Source organism: Dunckerocampus dactyliophorus, chromosome 17 (genome assembly GCF_027744805.1).
Source record: "Dunckerocampus dactyliophorus isolate RoL2022-P2 chromosome 17, RoL_Ddac_1.1, whole genome shotgun sequence".
In the NCBI taxonomy this organism is placed as follows: domain Eukaryota; kingdom Metazoa; phylum Chordata; class Actinopteri; order Syngnathiformes; family Syngnathidae; genus Dunckerocampus; species Dunckerocampus dactyliophorus.
Window position 1 is genome coordinate 15,272,227 of NC_072835.1, and position 18,736 is coordinate 15,290,962.

At 42.0% G+C, this 18,736-nt stretch overlaps 1 protein-coding gene across 3 annotated transcripts in view; it reads right to left on the reverse strand.

Annotated features, from left to right (window-relative positions):
• Nucleotides 1-283: 283 nt before the first annotated feature.
• Nucleotides 284-18,736, reverse strand: part of LOC129170385 (mediator of RNA polymerase II transcription subunit 13-like) — a 102,007-nt gene continuing 83,554 nt past the window's right edge. The window contains exons 10-31 of one of the 3 annotated variants that reach the window (XM_054757873.1): nucleotides 17,623-18,267; nucleotides 16,429-16,642; nucleotides 16,248-16,326; nucleotides 16,043-16,164; nucleotides 14,898-14,994; nucleotides 14,597-14,814; nucleotides 14,338-14,519; nucleotides 12,530-13,458; nucleotides 12,167-12,346; nucleotides 11,863-12,092; nucleotides 10,854-11,052; nucleotides 10,516-10,786; nucleotides 9,658-9,910; nucleotides 9,401-9,589; nucleotides 7,268-7,491; nucleotides 7,044-7,186; nucleotides 6,110-6,268; nucleotides 5,825-5,989; nucleotides 4,909-5,072; nucleotides 2,976-3,140; nucleotides 2,736-2,845; nucleotides 284-1,480 (exon numbers count right to left, since the gene is read on the reverse strand). In XM_054757873.1, the coding sequence (XP_054613848.1) occupies nucleotides 1,348-1,480; nucleotides 2,736-2,845; nucleotides 2,976-3,140; nucleotides 4,909-5,072; nucleotides 5,825-5,989; nucleotides 6,110-6,268; nucleotides 7,044-7,186; nucleotides 7,268-7,491; nucleotides 9,401-9,589; nucleotides 9,658-9,910; nucleotides 10,516-10,786; nucleotides 10,854-11,052; nucleotides 11,863-12,092; nucleotides 12,167-12,346; nucleotides 12,530-13,458; nucleotides 14,338-14,519; nucleotides 14,597-14,814; nucleotides 14,898-14,994; nucleotides 16,043-16,164; nucleotides 16,248-16,326; nucleotides 16,429-16,642; nucleotides 17,623-18,267 (5,071 nt within the window). In that variant the 3' untranslated portion in view covers nucleotides 284-1,347. Of the gene's footprint in view, nucleotides 1,481-2,735; nucleotides 2,846-2,975; nucleotides 3,141-4,908; nucleotides 5,073-5,824; nucleotides 5,990-6,109; nucleotides 6,269-7,043; nucleotides 7,187-7,267; nucleotides 7,492-9,400; nucleotides 9,590-9,657; nucleotides 9,911-10,515; nucleotides 10,787-10,853; nucleotides 11,053-11,862; nucleotides 12,093-12,166; nucleotides 12,347-12,529; nucleotides 13,459-14,337; nucleotides 14,520-14,596; nucleotides 14,815-14,897; nucleotides 14,995-16,042; nucleotides 16,165-16,247; nucleotides 16,327-16,419; nucleotides 16,643-17,622; nucleotides 18,268-18,736 lie in introns of all 3 variants that reach the window. The other 2 variants (XM_054757872.1, XM_054757871.1) reach the window with 2 other exon arrangements.

Consider the following 18,736-nt stretch of genomic DNA (forward strand, 5'->3'; position numbering starts at 1 on the left):
ACTTGGCAATTCTTGGCTAGAAGTAAAACAAATTTTGCACAGTATATATATATATATATATACTGTATATATTTATATTTTATATATATATATATACACACACAGACATATATGGTGTATATATATATGTATATATATATATATATATACACACACAGAAATATACAGTGTATATATATATATGTATATATATATATATATATATACACACACAGAAATATACAGTGTATATATATATATATATGTGTATATATATATATATATATATATATATATAAAAATATATATATATATATATATATATATCACAGCTCACAGCAAAATAAACATGGATGAAATGTACAGCTTTAGAAAATTCCAACACAGCTGAGTGTATAATACAAAACATGCTGAGATTGTAACAGAGTGAATTGGACGGGCCTTTGCATTACTTGACATCATTTCTTTTCTTCAACATTTCATTTCTGCATGATCTTCGATTGCCTTTTTCAAGTTTGCCGCAGAACACTGACTCATAAATATCTCCTGCATAATTTTGTTTTCATTTAAATTCATTAAATAAAACCAAACACAATGAAAAGAATATTTAAAATACTTATTTTTAATTACAATGGATAATTCTGTGTCCACTTGTGCCCTTATCATTAAGTAAGTGCCTGTTTGGAAGAAGAGGTAATATATATTTAATAAGAAGTATATATATATATCAAATTCCATGATATGATATAATTTGTATAAATATTGCATTAAAATAACAATTATTAACATTGGGGAGGAGGCCTTATTTTTCAAATGATATTGTTGTAAATATTAAAAAATAAGGTTGAACTCTTTGCAAATGTTGTGAACATGCCTCACTGCATGCCTTAACTGGTCAACTTTAATATTTTTTTTTTTTGTACCGCCATTTATGTCCACAACATTTTGGAAGGTGTGGGTAAAAGTGCAAAAGCTCCTCCTTTGTACAAAAATGTAAAAAAAACAACAACAACAACAAAAAAAACATCTTTGACGCAACAAGGCCATGTGTTTGTGTTGGCATGCAGATTTGCTGGTTGTACAATATGCAGTTTCTTGCAGCTATGAAGAGTCTTCTGCAAAAATGCCACTTTTTTCCATCACTTTGAGTGATGAAAGCTGCAGGTTTTCTCCACTTAGAAAGCACCGTGACTGCCTTTAAAACCTCTTCTGTACTGGCTTTGCATGGAGGCATCTTGTCACTCTGATTACATTCCAGGCCCAGGAGAGTCCACTCCACATTTGGGAACAACGTCAGGAATCGTCTCCAACGCTTCCCGGTGACCAGACGGAGAAGGAGAAGGAGAAGGAGGTGGTGTAGGCACACGGCTAAAGCATGTTGAGGATGGCGTTGTACATTTGGACCAGCACGGCCAAGTGGACGGGCAGGCAAGACTGGCGGTCCTGCGTCGACGGTGTGCAGGTGAGCCAGGAGAGGGCGTTGTACTGCTCCAATACAAACCTGTTTAAAAAAAGGTGACATTTTCTTATTACTGTATTAAGATAATTGTTATTTACTATTTATAAGACACATTTTTAAATGCATTGCTAAAATTCTGCCTGCATTGAACTGTCACAGTAGTGAGATATTACCTTCTAGCTTTTCAGGTTGATAAAAAACTGCAAATTAAAATACATACAAATACATTGTACTATGTCTTGACTAATGCATTGCTATTTTAGAACAAAACAGGTGAGAATTCTTCCAAGGATGTTCCCAAATAATAACAAATCAACGTAAAATTAACAAATAAAATAAATAAAAAAAGGCAACATTTTAACAAAAGCATTAATACAATGATTAAAAATATATATAATGAAACAAAGAATAAATGATGTTTTTTTATTATTATTATTATTAATATATTTAATGTGTTTAGTGTGTTGCTTATTAAATAATACAATTAAATAAAAATGGATATTGAATGACAATTATAAAATTAAGTGTTGACATTTTTAATTTATAATTTTTATTTCTTTTGTGATCATTTATTTACAATATTTAAAAATACCTATAAAGTGCTAAAAAAAATGCATCTATTATTCATTCATTCAGTCATTTTAAACTCGTATTGGTACATGTGGTATACCTCTTGAGAGTTAAGTTGCTGTGTGATGAGTTCAATGTAGTAAGACGACACCATGAGTCAGACTGATACTGAGTAATGACCTGAAATTTCCACTCCTGTCAAATAAAGAGCTGCCTGGTCCTCACGGACTCGTGTGCGCCACAATATGCCATTTTATGACGTGGACACGTGCGGTTTATACACCAGAAACTTGTTTTTTCCTCTCAATTTAGTGGGTGCAGCTGATACACCGGAATTTATGGTACAATAGTTAAATGTACCTATAAAAGCACTATGAAATACATATTATTGTTATTAAATACAGTTACAATATCATAATATTTAGTAGAAAATATTGGAAAAAGTCACAAAATTAAGAGAGTTATGAACTTGAATGCATGTCTTAAATAATACAACTAAAATGAAATAAAAACAGTGGTCATGTGTGAAATATCATGACTGTGGTATGATATCAAGTAAATGTAATAGCTCAAACACCACATTAAATTGTATGATAGCACAAAAATCTATTTCTTTTCCTTGAATCATAATAGCGTTGCTTGTGGCGTTTGGCTGCTTTTGGGGTTTAGGAGATACTTCAGATCAGATTGTACACGAAAGGCCAACATGTGTTATGTGCATATTTACCGCAGCACATCAGAGGTGGTCTTTGAGTCGAGCGGATGAGGCGTCCTCTTTGTCTTGTCTGCCACCAGCTCATCTGCCTGGACCATGGAGATATGGTGGTGGAGCGAGGCCTGCAAGGAAGCAGCGTCAGATGTGATCCGCTGCCGCTGGTGTTCCATATCATCACGGTGCATCATCCATCCCGTGAGTCTTTCTTCATTGTTTACTGCCGTTCTTACGCTCATGCAAACACGTGTTTACCTTGAGGAAGAGAGGACACTGGTTCTCAGCCTGCGGACACGAGGCCCAGAACCAATGAGGAAGTCCGTTTGCCTGCGCCGTGGAGACGTAGTAGCCGAGAGCCAGCGGCTGCTGCTTCAGCTCTTCTGGAGGATTGTCCCTGGAGAGCAAGCGCTCCCCCTGGCTCTGTGCGCACACGATAGGAAAAGGTCAAAACACGAAATAAATGCTTCTGCGTTTAATTTTATGTTGATGCATGGGGGAAATGTTTCTACCTGTGGGCCTTTATAGGGCAAGGAACCATATTTGGTAACACTTCAATACTGCATGTGGAACACAGCCCAAGTCTCAAATCACACACTTGCATACTTGTTGCACTCAATTAAATCTAATCGATTTGGGACAACATCGCACTGTTCACAATTTGCACCCTCAAAAACTAAAGTACGCAGTGTACTAGTAAGCACATTTAAGTGCAAGATTTTGAACAGGCCTAAAATTTCTGTCAAAATGGATGCCGCACATAAGGCAAGGTAATAACCAAAACACATATACAATTAAATACAATTAAAGTAAAGTATATTCTTTTTTTCCCCAATATAGTAGATATAATCAGACAAAAAAAGACATATTAGACATAAATAATATAGCATAGGCGCACACATTAGCAGTTCCTTGTTTTTTTCTGGCCAGCATCCGTCCTGCAGTGGCTATTGTCTCATCCATGCATTGCAATGGCGGCTTTAAATGGCTTTATACTCGTATTACCCAATATAGTAGACATAATAGGAGTGAATAAGCCATTTCAAATGTAAATAAAACTCCTGCTTGTGTGAGTCACGGTAAATGTGTTCCCTAGGGGACCTTAGTGGTGGATGGACAGATGTGTGGAGGACAGGAAGTGACGTCGGAGGTTCAGAGCTTGTCGTAGGTTATGGCCCGTGTTGTTATTAGAATGATTATGCTGTGATTGTTGTGCCTGTTGTGAGATAATTTAAACCTGCAATAAATGCCTGTTTTGGTGATCACATCTAGTGCTTGTCTCGCCGAACCATTACTGGCACCTAGTGGCCAATGTAGAATACTACATCCACAATTAGAATGCTTCTTCTGCCTTGGATATGTAGTTTAGTTCATTTAGCCATTTTTATGCTTGAAAATGCTTACTTTAGGCCTAAGAATATGTCCAAGTTGCTTAAATATGCTAATTATTTTACTGTTAATAGGCCGTATTCAACCACAAAACAGTGATCATGTATTAATTCAAAAAACAAGATGGAGTGAGGGAGCGATGATGGCTGTATCAGGGATGACTGTAATACAGTACAGCAAAGGTCACAATGAACCACATAGTTTAGCTGTTGTCTTATGTTGTGTATATTGCGTACATATTGTAAGAGATGTTAGAAGTCCAAAATAATTGAAGTAGTAGTAAAGAGTAGTTTTCCTGGTATGTAGCCTTCCCGTGCCTTCCCATACACTTTCATCTTCTCCCCCAGGTGAGCGGTGACACCATCAACGGGTTAAAGCCACCCTTTTTTCTCTCTACTTTGTGATTAAGCTCTAGTCCTGGTTTGTCATCACCGTGTCAGATGTTTTGGAAAGTCAACTGTCATCATGTCACTCTTCCATTCGCCTCGCAGCCAAATTCCTCCTCTCTCAGATGTGGTGTGGTCATGTGACGTGTGTGTGTGCGCGCGATTGTCGGGTGTCAGTCCAATCTGCCGCTGAGATATGAACCACTCATGTGATTAGATTGCTCTGCGCCTGGACAGGTATGCGACTAAATACCTTCGTGTGATGAAATATACACACTGCGGTCGCTTCATTAGGTACACCAGATCTAATATCTACCTTTTGAAATAATAATGCTCAGTTTTTCCAGCTTTAAAAACCGCTGACTGGCCTACATTTGTCTTCCAGAGCCACAAGATGATATTTTCCACTTGTTTACCCTGGTGTGTTGGAAATGCGACCCTATTCCCATTCCAGATGGAGAGCCCGGCGACGGCACAGGGGAGGTGTTGGGAGAAGGATGAAGGTTCCCTGTGATCAGCATCATGTCATGGCCGATGTCGTTCTCCAGTTCATCAGGGAAGGGCAGGTCGAACATGTCATCTAGGGAATAAAATACAATTGACATGTGTCTAATTAAAGTCATTGTATCTTAATGGGAATATGGGACGACATGGAACATTTGATTGCAACAGCTCCATTGTGAGTGTGCTATTTTGGAGCAATGACAACCCCTGGTGGTGGAATGCAGACACTGACTGACTTGAGGGCGCACAATGAGTCTAACATGTTAGTAATAATACTGTATATTATGTGGAAATATTTGCATAATATTGTATTAGAACTGGACTAAAATGCAGCCAAGAAAACACGCCAGAAGACACTCCAAAACATGGCTGACATGTTGCCATGTAAACATTCAATTTGGGCCCAAAACACTACATTTTTATCTAATTTTAAATTGCTCAAAGTTGCAAAGCAGTGCCAATTATTTGCTTTTTTAAATACATGTGATCAATAAACCACAACGGTAAAGTAGAGTGCAGAAAATCCAATATTTTTGTCACAGCCCTCAACAAAATTTTATGTAAAATGCTGCTTATTCATAAAAATTAAATAGGACTTAAGGGAAATTATTTCACAATGCTAATAAAAGCAGGAAAAATCAACACATAAATTGACAGCATGCCCAGCGTGAAATCTCGAACACTGAATGTTTTTTGTGTGTGTGTAATCCTGCTAGCAAAGCATGTAAACCAAAAAATATACATTTTCTATAATTGATTATCTATAATGAATTTACTAATTACATTTGAACAAATTAGTAACCTTTTACTAAATCCTCAGCAGCATACCGTTATTGTCCTCCGTGGGGTAAGAGCTGGGCGCCAGCTGGGTTGTGGCAGATGTCGGGAAGACGAGGATGTGCGTGCATGAGGCGTCCTGAGGCGTGTTGAGCTGTGAGGTCTGCAGGTTGAGAGCGGTGCTGCGGCCGAACACCGAGCCCATCGTCACGGCGTCTGAGCGCAAAGCACAAATTCAGGAGTCTAGTCATCAAATGCACTCTCATGCTTCTCAAAGTGTGAGATGCATCAGCTTGGAAAAATAACTGATCTATGCAACATGTACTCCACACACACCAGGCATGACCACGAGGGAGCCCTGCGGTTCCATGGCGACCAGGCAGGCACTGAGGATGGAGGGGGTGTCGGCGGCGGAAATCCCACACATGCGACAGGCCTCCCGCAGCTGGCGTCCTATCGAATGCAGCGAGTGCTCCCCGAGGAGAGAGCTCCAGTCTTTGTGGAAAAATGAGAAGAAAAATAGGTTTAAAGGTACTGTGAATGCGATAGAAGAAAAGACGATTAGTAGACCACAGATCTCAGAAGGTGAAACCAATTGAAGCATACCGTGTGCAGACACCATTTTTGTATTGTTTGTCACTGAAGATACACTCCTGTATCAACATTTATCCGGATTTGAGCCAAAAGTTTGTGGATTATTGCTTGGCAAATTGGGCGACCCCTCCGCAAAGTTTTACGTGAACCATATCTCCAGATTTTGGTTGGATTTATCTGAATAACAAAAGTCATTTTTTGTTGTTTTTGTTGTACCTTTATTTATTTTATCTATTAAAAAAAATATTATTGTTTTTAGATATGATAAAAGTCACAAAATTTGGAGATATGTGCTTTTAATCGCCATGGTCTAATGAAAAGCATGTATTGCCAATTTTTTTTTTGGGGGGGGGGGGGGGCTTATAGACTTATGTGTTGTTTCGGACATAACAAAAAAGTATTTCAGAACAGTCACACTTTGTATTGTCTTTGTTGTTTTTTGAATCTGACAAACTAAAAGTTATTTTTGTTGTATTTAAAAACAATTTCAAGATGCATGCTTTCTATTCGACAGCGATTTAACCAAGTACAGAAATTGCCAGGTCTACGTGCTTTATGTATCTGACAATAAAAAAAGAAGTAAAAGGTTTATGACAAGTAGTTTTATTGGTCATAAAGTGGTTTATATAATTGAGGAACCCAACTCTGAGCCATCGTGTGACGCCAGTTTACTCACCTTTAAGCTCACCATGCCCTAGTCTGCCTAAGCGACCAATCACAATCCTCCATGGTAGCGAGGTCATCTGGATGATACCAATACACCACTCCCACAGCTTCTGCAGACCCATCTTTCGAGCGGACACTTTAGGGCGCCGAGACCTGCATGGAGGGGAAAAAAAAAGACTTAAATAGAAGACAATTGAACGGTAATTTGGTATTGTGAAAATGAAGTCCACAAACCTGTTAGGCACATCGACGTTGATTATGCTTGTCTCCAGGAGCTCTCCTTGCTGGTCAGTGCACGACACAAGGATCCAGCGCTGGTCATGTGACAGGCAGTAGCCCACAAAGAGCACATTGTATCTGGGAGGGACTTCTGCCCATATCTCTCCAGGTTCTGGCTGCTTGGGCCGGGTCGGGCCCAGGATGAAGGGGGGAGCGTAGAGATGCACTGGGCTGGGATGCTGGAGGACGAGGAAGTTTCACAAACATGTAAGCTATCTAAAATAGGACTATAAGGGTACACTTACAATAATATCATACACTTAGGATGAAACATGAGAGAAAGTGATTTGAAGGCACAAAGTTGCAATTTCACAAGAATAAAGATAAAAGTTTGAGAAGAATGACAATTGTCATGTGAAATTGCAAGATAAACATCATTTTTACATCATTTTGCAGTTTTGAATGAATGAATGAAGATGATCATCAAAAAAAAAACGCAATATCGCCAGAATACAACCATCATTTTCTGAGAGTGTGATTGTTGTTTTTGTGTGTCTGTAATTTACGAGACATTAGAATATGAGGATTGTCATTTTATGTCAAAATCTTGATAATATTACAAGAATTTTATCATTTTTTGACAGTACAGACGCTACTTTTTCCGATAAAATGTTCTTAAAAGATGAAGTTGCACATTTACAAGATTAAAGTCAGAATTCCCAAAGAATGACGATTGTAGTTGCAGTAGAAAAACTGTACATGCTTACAGCGTGCTTGCAATCTACGATCTCCGTGCGATTGCCACGTCAGCGTACTTCCACGCGCTGCTCACGTACAGGCGTCCTCACTCACTCTCATGTTGTAAGCGCGTGCAAGTGCGATGAACGGCAGTTTTTCCGCCCGATGTCGAGGGGGGTATATATAGAACCACCTTCCGATGTTCTCCCGAAATCCCTGCTGCTGCTGCCTCAAGATGCGGCCCGTTCCACCGCAGAGATTACGGGTACTGATGCGGCAACTTGCAGAATTTGTGTTTAGATTCAGATTTGTGTGGCAGATGGGCGCCCTCTACAGGCGGGATACTCAGATACCCCATGCTGCTGGGGGGGTTGGTTGGGGGTTTACGTCACCACTGTGCCTCAGCCCACAGGACGGTTAAAAAAAAGTAAATTCCAACACAACACTAAAAGTGCTACGTTGTGTCTGTGTGCTCCCAAATCCGCACTGAGGCTGTACTCACCAGGTACAGATTTTGCCCACGTTTTTGCAAGTAAACAGCACACGCTTGCAAGTACGGCAGGTTGGGACCGCCGCTTTAGACAGTTGTCGCGTTCAATACAAATTCGATGGGCGAAAATTACTGTATGGTGAAAATGTGCAGGGATTAGAAAAAATTGTGAGAATGTGCATAATTTGCAGGGATTAGTTGGATTTGCATGAATTGGCGTGATTGCGAAATCCTGGAGGGTTGGAATGTATGTACTTAAAGGGGCTGTACAATCTTCCCTGTGTTCTGTATTGCTGCTGGTTTTGCTCCGTTGTGGATTTTATTTCATATTGGTGAATTACTTAGTTAGAATTTTACTAATATTATTGAAGTATTGAAGATACAAAATAAAATAAAAATAAAACGGCACTGTGCACAGTACGTACAGTATGTTTTCCTATTTTTAAGTAGAGATTTGGCAGCAGTGTCAGATGGTATCTAAACAACCACCCAACCTGAACCAAACTAACCCTAATTTTACAAGAATACATTTTTGCAAAAATACATTTTGACGAAAAAAGGCTGTCATTTTAAAATAATTAAGTTATAATTTCACAAGAATACAGTAATGACAGAAAGACAGGTGTGAGACTATATATGTACAGTATCCAGAAAATACATGATATGAAGTCATAATTTTACAAGGAAAAAGTCTGAACTTCTGGAGAGCGAAGATTGTGATTTTAGGAGCTTAATTTTGGGTCGTAATATTACAACAACAAACACGTAAAGCAGTTGCTGTCTGCGTCAAAATCCAATCTGTGTTAGAGCATGACTTAATTCTTGGTATGGACCTGACACTTGGACTAAAACGGCGTCCAGTGCATGTGCGATGCTGTAGTTAGTCAAAGCTGCTAAAGCGTAAGAGATGTCCCACTTACATCAGGACTCTTGAGGACGGAAGTGACGGTGGACACGGGCCCAAAGCCTGTCAGGGACTTGATGTGTGTGTGCTGGGGCAGCAGGCGCCTGCATTGGGAGTAACAGGAGAAGGCCAAAGACCGCAGGTGCTGCAGGTACAACCGGCTTTCTCCACTTGCGGGTTGCAGGAGATACTGGCATGGCACCACCTGTATGGTTCAGGAAGAACAGTCAAAGATGCTCTAAAGTTCTTGTTTGGCTCTTGCTAGCGCGTTACCTGTAGAACGAGTGCAGGTCTTATGGTGTCAGGTAAGGTGTTTAGCATCTCTGTGTAGCAGCGAAGAAGCCCTAGCAGCCAGACACTCCCTGCTTCTACTTCGTCACATTCCTCTTCCTCCCCTCCTTCGTTCCTCGCTCCGGTAGAGCTGAAGAAAGCATCCACGATGTAAACGACGACGGCTGGGGGGTTGGTACGGCTGTCCGTCGAGTCGGCACTAGTCGGGATGCCGATTCGGGACTGCTCGGCGGTGCTGAAGAAGAACGGGAGATGCATTTGTTCAAATGTGTAGTGGCAGTGTCCCACCAGAACCAGCAGATGGCACCGTGCTTTGTTTTAATTGAATTGCTGTGTTAAATGGGGGTGTCTGTTATGGGAGTAATATCAGCGTGATCCTGCCTGATGTCTCCGTCCTTTGTCATAAATTCTATGAATAACATATAAGTCACATTTTGTTGCCTTTTTGCTTTTGAAAAGTACAATTATGTTTTTCTGAAACATCATGTAGCCTAGCTAGGTGGTTGGAGCCAAAATGAAATCAAATTGAACTCAATGCAATACATTATAATTGTTGGTTAGCGGGAAATGTATGAAACATTTACTCAATTCTGGTGACGACCTGGATAAAGGTGAAGGATACCAGAAAAACAGCGCTTAACTTTTGGGTAATTTTTTACCCTAAATTATTTGTATGGTTTCTCCTTTTGAGTCATGATGTAACTAAAAACCATGCCCCCTGTCCAAGAATATAAAATGGTACGTCCCATCATCATCCACTGTGAGCCACACAACACAATTCCAGTCTGGTTTTCATTTGAAACATTCTAATACTAAAACATGATGTGGGCATGTTCTTACATTTCAGGGTTTTCTGCTGGGGTGTTGCCTGCTGCTGTTGCGCCACTAGATGATGATCTTTTAGAGTCGCCGGACCCTCCTTGGTTTGACTCCCCTGTCGTCTGACCTGAAGATGCACTGGTTGGGGTTGACGCGTTTGCTGTACCCAGAACTCCTGAAGGTGCTTCTGCATCGGAAGTGGAGGACGCAGGCTGGGCTGATGACGTGGGTGGTTGGGCTTTGGGTGGTATGAGAAGCGAGTTGTCTAAAGGTAGGACTGACAGCTGAGGACCTGTAAAAGGTAAGCGAGGGACGCAGATTTGGAGGCTGTTTGGTCGTGGCCAGGATCAAGTTCTTACCGAGCTGCTGCTTGCAGGCGTAGGCGTAGAGTTTGAGTTTACTGAGGTTGTCTGTGTGCTGCTCTCCAGCCCAAGAACCGGTCAACCACTGACCCACATCCAGCTCCTCCAGCCTTTCTGACTCCACCTCCTCCCCTACACGCACTATCCCATCCCGGGACACCTTGGCCAAAGGACGGTGCTTGCCGAGACGACACGTCTAGGAATGAAGTCATTCTCTCATTAAGGAGTATATACTTGTAGTATCTCATCAAAGTGAGCACAGCACTCACATTTCAACTAGCGTTTTTATGACAGTATATCTTCTTAAGCAACAATAGAAATGAAACTTGGATATACTTTAGAGTAGTCCGTGTACAGCTTGCTGATAGATTTACTATCAACACACAGCAGCAACACATTATTGTCTAAACAGCTTGCAACACAAAGTGAGTAGCAAGATAATTATGTAGCTTGGTGGTGGTAGACTCATGACCTGAGGATGCATGAGTGCTGTCAGCAACTGAGGAGCTACAGTCCATGAAGGGGGAACATGAATTCCAACACGTACTGTGGCATTCTGAAGCTGGACCGCAATGTCAGGTTTCCAACATGACAAGGAGCCCAAACACACCTCCAAGATGACAAGTGCCTTGCTGGAGAGGCTGAAGGTGATGGAGGGGCCAAGTATGTCTCCTCCACACCTACCAGTGATGTCATCATGGAGGAGTGGAAGAGGATTCCAGAAACCAGCTCTGCAGCTCTGGTGAATCCCATTTCCAAGACGATTAAGGCCAGCGCTAGTTAACAATGGTGCTCACACTAAATCTTGACACTATGAACACAATTGGACGTGAGGTGTACTCACTTGTATTGCCAGCTATTTAGACAATAATGGCTGTGTGTTGACTCGTTTTCAGTGGATAGGAAGCTTGTACTGCTATACCAGCTGTACACCGACTACTCTAAAGTATATTCAAGTTTACTTTCCATAGTATTGTCTCGTGAGAAGTGCTTGCTGATCTCCTACCTCGTAAACAGCGCTGAGCTCCTGGAAGAAGGCTCGGGCTGCAGCCAACAGAGAGGGACTATTAGGACAAAGTACCACATATGCCACATCCCGTTGTCCTCCATAAGGTTCCAGCAGAAGCTTCTCCCAGAAAGGCAAAGCCAGAGGGGACAACGCCAAGAAGTCTCGCTCTCGGTCATAGCCGAGCAGCACTGTGGGGATGGGCAAAGGCTCTGGAGACTCCTCAGAACCTGGAATAATTCAACAGATGATTCAGGATCAGGATAATCAATAGACTCACAAGAAGATGGTTGTATCTTCTCACCGTACGAGCCTCTCCCTGCCATCTTATGGAACTGCTGCCAAGTGAGAGGACCCTGAACGTGCTGGATGTTGTCCCAAGTCCGCCCTGTTCTTTTCTTCTGGATGGCGTCCTGCAGGAAGGGCTGCAGGGACAGCAGCATACGCACCATGTCCTGGGACGACAACATGCTCATGTCCACCACTGTCGGGGGCGAAGAGCGACACAGAAAGCGCACACAGAACAGATACACACGTGTTAACAAGAGCCTGTACACCAATGAAACGTGAACAACATGGGACACATCGATACAAAATCACACAAAGGCAGAAATGTGTAAAATTGATAAAACCAGACCTTCATTTAAGCTCTTGTCCGGCTTCTTACCGTTCGTGTGAGGCCAGGGATGGAGAGCTGTGCTTCGGACTACAGCAGGATCCACTTTTCCTCCTGTTGGATTGTCCACATACTGCAGACCCTGCTCCAAAGCATTATAACACTCCACACATGTGTCACTCCCATCCGCCCACTGCTTCTCCGACATCCAGCTTTGCAGCAGCGCCCCTTTGCGGGAATAGCAGGAATAGCCGTGAGGGAGGTGCAGAGACGCCAGGGATGATATCGGCTGCGAGCACTGCTCCTGAAGGAGGATCATGACCGATGGAGAGGCGGGTGCTGCATCCTCGGGTCTCTTTGCTCTGGGGTCTCCCAAAGTGGGGTCCCGATGGCAGAGAGCAAGCCTCCTCTCAGCTGCCCGGCCCACCTCGGAAGAGCGCCCGTAAATATCAAGCTCGTCCTCCAGGAAGAGGCCTGTCCCGTGCGCCAGCTGCCTGTTCACAATGGCGCTGAAGCCACACATGCAGCGGTACTGATCCTCACAGGTGGAGTCAGGGATGTACACCCCAACATCCGCTCCCTTCACATTCATGTTGCAGGCGCAAATGCAGCAGCTGTCAAAATTGCGGTCTTTGAAGACATTGAGGACGGAGTCAGATAGGAGGAGGATAGCGTACAGGCTGTGGGTCTCAGGTAGGCAGGGACCGGGACGGGCCAGGGGCTCCACCGAGCTAAGAGGCAGGCTGGTGGACGGGGTAGAGACCGGGGAGCTCAGCTCTGTGCCGTCCTGCTTCACCGAGCCTTGGCCGGAGCTGGCCGGGTTCATGCCCCGTGGCGTACGAGGGGTCCTCGGAGTGGGCACGGAGAAACGAGGAGTAGCCGGGGAGGGGAGGATGCCCATGGTGGTGCTCACTGAGGCTGTGGTGCCGCTCAGCTGGTTATAGTCCTGGTCTGTGAGAGCGCTCACACTCGGGATGTTTCTGAAAGAGACACACCGTTTCAGTTCATAAACCACTGGATCACATGTTCAAGTGTTCTGACAGGACTTATGCATTTCATTTCTATTTCAGTAAGACACAGGAGTGGAGAGTGTTCTACCTAGTGGGGAAGTTTATGAATTACAGTCTCATCAACACTTTTGACATGCAGTAAAATAATACAAATGAATCACAAGTTAGAAATAGTTTGCACTGGTTGAATTTATAAATGATACATTAAATGAACCATTTTCTGGAAATTGTTTTGAATAAAAACTTTTAATAAAATAAATAAATAATGAAATCGTAAAGGTCAACAGAAAAGCTATATTAACATTCAAGCATTTGCAGGAAATACTTAAGGTTAAAATAAATAAAAGTGAACAAAGTTCAAAAATCCCAATTAAACTTGGGGTTAATTGATTTAAATAGGACATTGGTCAACAAAAAAACAACAATAAAGAAAGCTACATTAAAATGTGAGCATGTTCATGAAATTACTATATAAACTTCAAAAATGTCAGGTGTTACGTCGAGCTTCTTCTTCTGAGGTTCTGCTCAACAAAAGGGCAGCAAAAAAACTGGAAATGCTTTTTTTGTTCCTATTTTCCAATTCAATAATTTTTTTTGAAACACCAATATTATAACTTAGTTAGTTTTTAAAAAAATGTAAAAGGTCAACAACAAACATTTTTAAAAAATGAAATTCAAGAACTTCAAGAATTTTTTTTAAGTAAAAAAAAAAAGTATTTTCCAGACTTTAAGCCAACATCAATACCCAATGATGTTAACTCCACCTTGCCTATTTACAATTCTAAAGATCATCATACTCTAAATGAATATTTTCTAAGCACTTTCAGTCTACCATCACCCAAGACTCACGTGTATCCATCCCTGATGAGGGCGTTGTTCTGGGCGTGCATCACATGAGCTGGAATGTGCTCCATTTTGGGCAGGAGAGCCCACGATGGGCGGTAGAAGCACTGCTCAGGAATCTTGAGCGGTGGTAAAGTCTGACTGGGTAGACAGGAGAGTGGGGCGAACATGGAGGAGACCACCTGTGCCTGCATCGGAGGAGACACGCATAGAATTGTCCAAAATGTTTTGGTCCTTCGAGAGCATTTATTGCTCTTGTCCTCACCTTGTAGTCATCTTGTCTTGGGCTTGCCATGCCCTCCTCCAGCTCCATCCTAAATTCTGGTAGCTGGCTGCTGGTTGCAAGCAAAAGATGGTCAGCCGCTCCGCTGGGTGGCGGGGGCTCTTGACTGGGGGTATCGCGGTACGTCATGATGGGAGAGAAGGCTGGATGCTGCTCCAGCGAGGGCGGCGTGGGGAACATACGCTGGAGGTCTGCTACTGCTGAGGTGGAGAAGAAAGGATTGACGGTGGTGAAATGCTTGGCGCTATTTGAGTATGACTGAACACATCAAGATAAAACTCACTTGATGGGTACGGTACTGCCGCTCTGCCTTCTTTCCCCAGAGGACGATCATCTGTGGATACCGCTAGTTTGGTTGAGTGCTGGTTGGGGTATACCGTCTACGAATGAATGCACATAACATTAGCGGATCACTGCAATAATAACAAAAATGTACACTGACCAAAACATTATATACAGCTAGCTGATTTAATGAAAAGTTGGCCTAACAGACAAAAATGAGGACGTATATGTGGGTTTATTTACTCAACTGCAGAAAGTAACAGGTATTTATTATAAAAACATTGTACATTTTTCAAGAAATAATGACACCGAGCTCAAATAGTGTTTTATAAGATGACTCCACTCTGTAAGACTTGTGAGGTACCAGTACAGTATGACATCTTACATCCAGGTCCAAAGTATGTAATAATACGTTTTAAAATTATATTTATTATTTTTGTATTTATTATTGAGGAGTATATTACAATATTTACCAGTATCATTGAGTAAATACATAACAGTCAAAATAAATGACTCAAGAAATTGAATTTAAATGACACTATTTTTGATACTGTCAATATTATTAGTGAATATAATGTAATCAGTAAAATACAAATAAATTAAATAAATCAAATTTAATATAATGTAATCATTTGTGGTTCCAGGCACACCAAATTATTATTAGTATTTTTTTTAATTTATTTTTTTTACTGAGAAAAATTGTTCAATTAAGCAACAAACCTGTCAGTAAATGTAGGCACAGTGTGTAACTGTAGTACAGAAATGATAGTATTATTTTTGTTTTGTGCAATAAAATGAATATTAACCCATCAAACAAGAACGTTCGGAATAACGGCATTAAAAATAATGGCGAGTTGCAAGTCACAAGCTCAGCCCTCAGCCCTATTCTCATGCAACACCTCTCAACGGCACACATCGCTATGAAGCTAAATCCGAATTCTTTCACATATTTGAAGGTTTTGCAAAAAAGTATCACAATAATTACTTTCCCTGGTAGGTAACACTTATGACAGGGTAATTCTATTACTAATTCAATTACTTTGTTGGGCAAGTAACTATAACTAAGCAATAACTATACAATAACTTTTAGTTCTATACTATCGTACAGGTTGATACATGCTTGCTAGCGTTGACACCATAGCTCACCCCGAGCTCTTCCTCATCTTCATCAAATATGTTGTCGAGGTCGGAAATGTTGACCACCAGGTCTTTTTCTCTGGTCAGAGAAGGATTGGCTTTGGCGGCGCCGTCGTCCTGACTGGACTCGTCTAAAGGAACGCACAAAAAAAAGGTCAAAACAAAAACCTAAACGACTGCTGAGTCGTCTTTACTATGATGTTGAAGCTCCCACCTGATTTGGGGGCGGAGTTGAAAATAGACATGGCGTCTTTTCCATCCTGCAGCGTTCCGTTGCTGGTGATTTCTTCACTCTGTTGGGTGAATGGGAAGAGTTCAACTTATTCAGTTTTACACAGGACAGGTTTTCCAAGCCGCACTGCCGCTTAAATATGAGTTGCAATTACTTTTGGTACCTTCGCTCTCTTGCTGGATTCCCGTCCTTGACTCTTTAATCTCTTGGACGAGGAGAACGTGTACTCGATGTCGCCTTCCTTAAAGTCGTAGGGATCATCTCCTGGCTCGCGTAGTGCCTCGACACCCGGCTGCTGGAGCAGGCCCAAAGTTTGGACGTGCTCCCGCACCCTCTCGTCTGAGATCTTAAATCTCTTGTGCGTCTGCGTGTAAAGTCTAGGAGAGACATTTCTAGTCAGTTACAGCAACAAAAGCATCTCTGTCATTGCCGTCGCCAAGGCCTACTTCAGTGGTGTCAGTGGCACATTCTAGAAATACACAATTTAAACAGAAAACGTAAAAAAACAAGTCAAAATGACAAAAATCAGCCGTGATTTTTACAAGAATAGAGTCTAAATATTAAGTCATTCAATACCAAAGACGTAATTATACGTTTTTATCAACCCAAACATGCGATCCCAACAACGTATTTATACGTCTTTTATGTTTTTTTGCACGAGAGACAAAAAGAGGGGATGACGCAACTTTCCACTAATGCATTTTCACTTCAGAGCAATTTTAAGCCATAAAAACGGCCACAAGGTGGCAGAAGTGCATTTGATAAGAGCTCTGCAGGGATCATGTAAACAAAATCACACATGACAGGAAGGAGGAAGTGAGAGAGCGTGGAGGACTGTAAGCGTGCAAAAGGTTACGCGTTGTAGGGAAATTTTAACACATGCACACCCATGCATGAATGTATTTGTAAATAGTTGTTTTGATGGAAAAGAACCCCTTTATTGTGTTGTTTTTGTTGCTACAGTTGTTTAGATATTTGAGCTGTCACAAAAGCAACAAATATTTGTGTCAAAGTGACAGTTATGCTTGAAATGCTTCACAAAAGGCTGGTTTTCTCCCTTGTCTAACCGGGAACTGACATTTTCCTGAAACTTACCTATGTTCTACGACTGATTACTAAAGAACGGAAGAAGGATTTTAAACGTGTGTTTACACTATGAAATTGTACAGTATTTACAAGTGGCTCAAAGGTAAATTACATTACTACACAGGGGAAGCCAAAGGAGCCTGTTATGTTTCTGTTGCTTCTATTTTACATTTTCTTTGTGCAAAAGAGGCTTATAACATCTCTAGTGTTACAATACTAACATGATTTTGACACAGTTCTATCAAATATTTGCCTGCATTGTGTCTCCTACCTCTTTAGTGGCGCTCCCTCAGGGGCCCCGTCCATATTCCCTTCCTCTAGTTTATCAGCGGGGACTTCAGGAGGTCTAAAGTCCATCCTATCACTCCTGGGAGTCCTGAAGCCTCTCCACCAGCCCACCCCATTCTCCCTCTGCTTCAGCAACGCTGTGTATGCCACCGTCTCACTCGTCATGACCCCCATGCCCGAGGCTGCCTCCTGACATACATGCATGTCCAGCTGCCCATCGAGGACGTCCGGGTCCTGTACCCTGGGGTGTGGGCTGAGCGTGGGAGGAAGCGGAGACATCGGCGAAAGAAGAAGGGACTCTGGAGCTTTCCTGCCATTGGAGAGCGATTTGGGATACTTGCAGCTTGTCATGGTGGCTAGAGGCTCCAAGGGAGGCTCCAGTGCGACCAAACTACTGAGCTGGGGGCCCCCGGGTGAGTCCTGTTCCAGAGGGGTCTCCTGGGTTACAGATACACGGTGGTGGAAGGGGATCTTGGCTGGTCTTTTGGTCTGTTTGTCAGTCTTTTCTGTCTTGTCACTGCTCTTGTGTTTGGGTAAGGAGGGAGTGTATAGTGAGGATCCGGAGGATGGATTGGCACCCATTTGGGGGTTGGAGGTGGTGGCGGTGGTCAACTTCGGCTGCTTCAACCTGAAAAGGATCATTTAGTAAATACAGTCTAGTAGTCTAGTAATGTAGTTGCAGGGTGCATCGTCTACAAAAGCAAATATCCGCCAGCGTCTCTACTAATAGCAAGAAACATTGGCATGAATAGGTGTGGCTGTTGACAACCTCCTGATGTTGTTTTTTCCCCACAAGATGGCAGTAGCTGTATGCAAGTATCATGAGTGGTCAGAAACTCCTTCAACCTCTGCATGCGCTTTAAAATGTTGCTTCGCAGCTATTGGTGTGAAACTCATGCATGGTACACTTTCTGTACTATTGTTTACAACAAACTCATCAGCGCTATTAATGCTGGCTGAGCAGTTTGCTCCTCACCGCTATTACAACATTGGTTCTGTTGCTGCTGTGTTGTGCAACATACTCCTTCATAGGTCAGAGAGGTCTGGTTTCCTTCCAGCTTCCTCATGCACTCCAAATCATTATTGAAGTTTTTAAA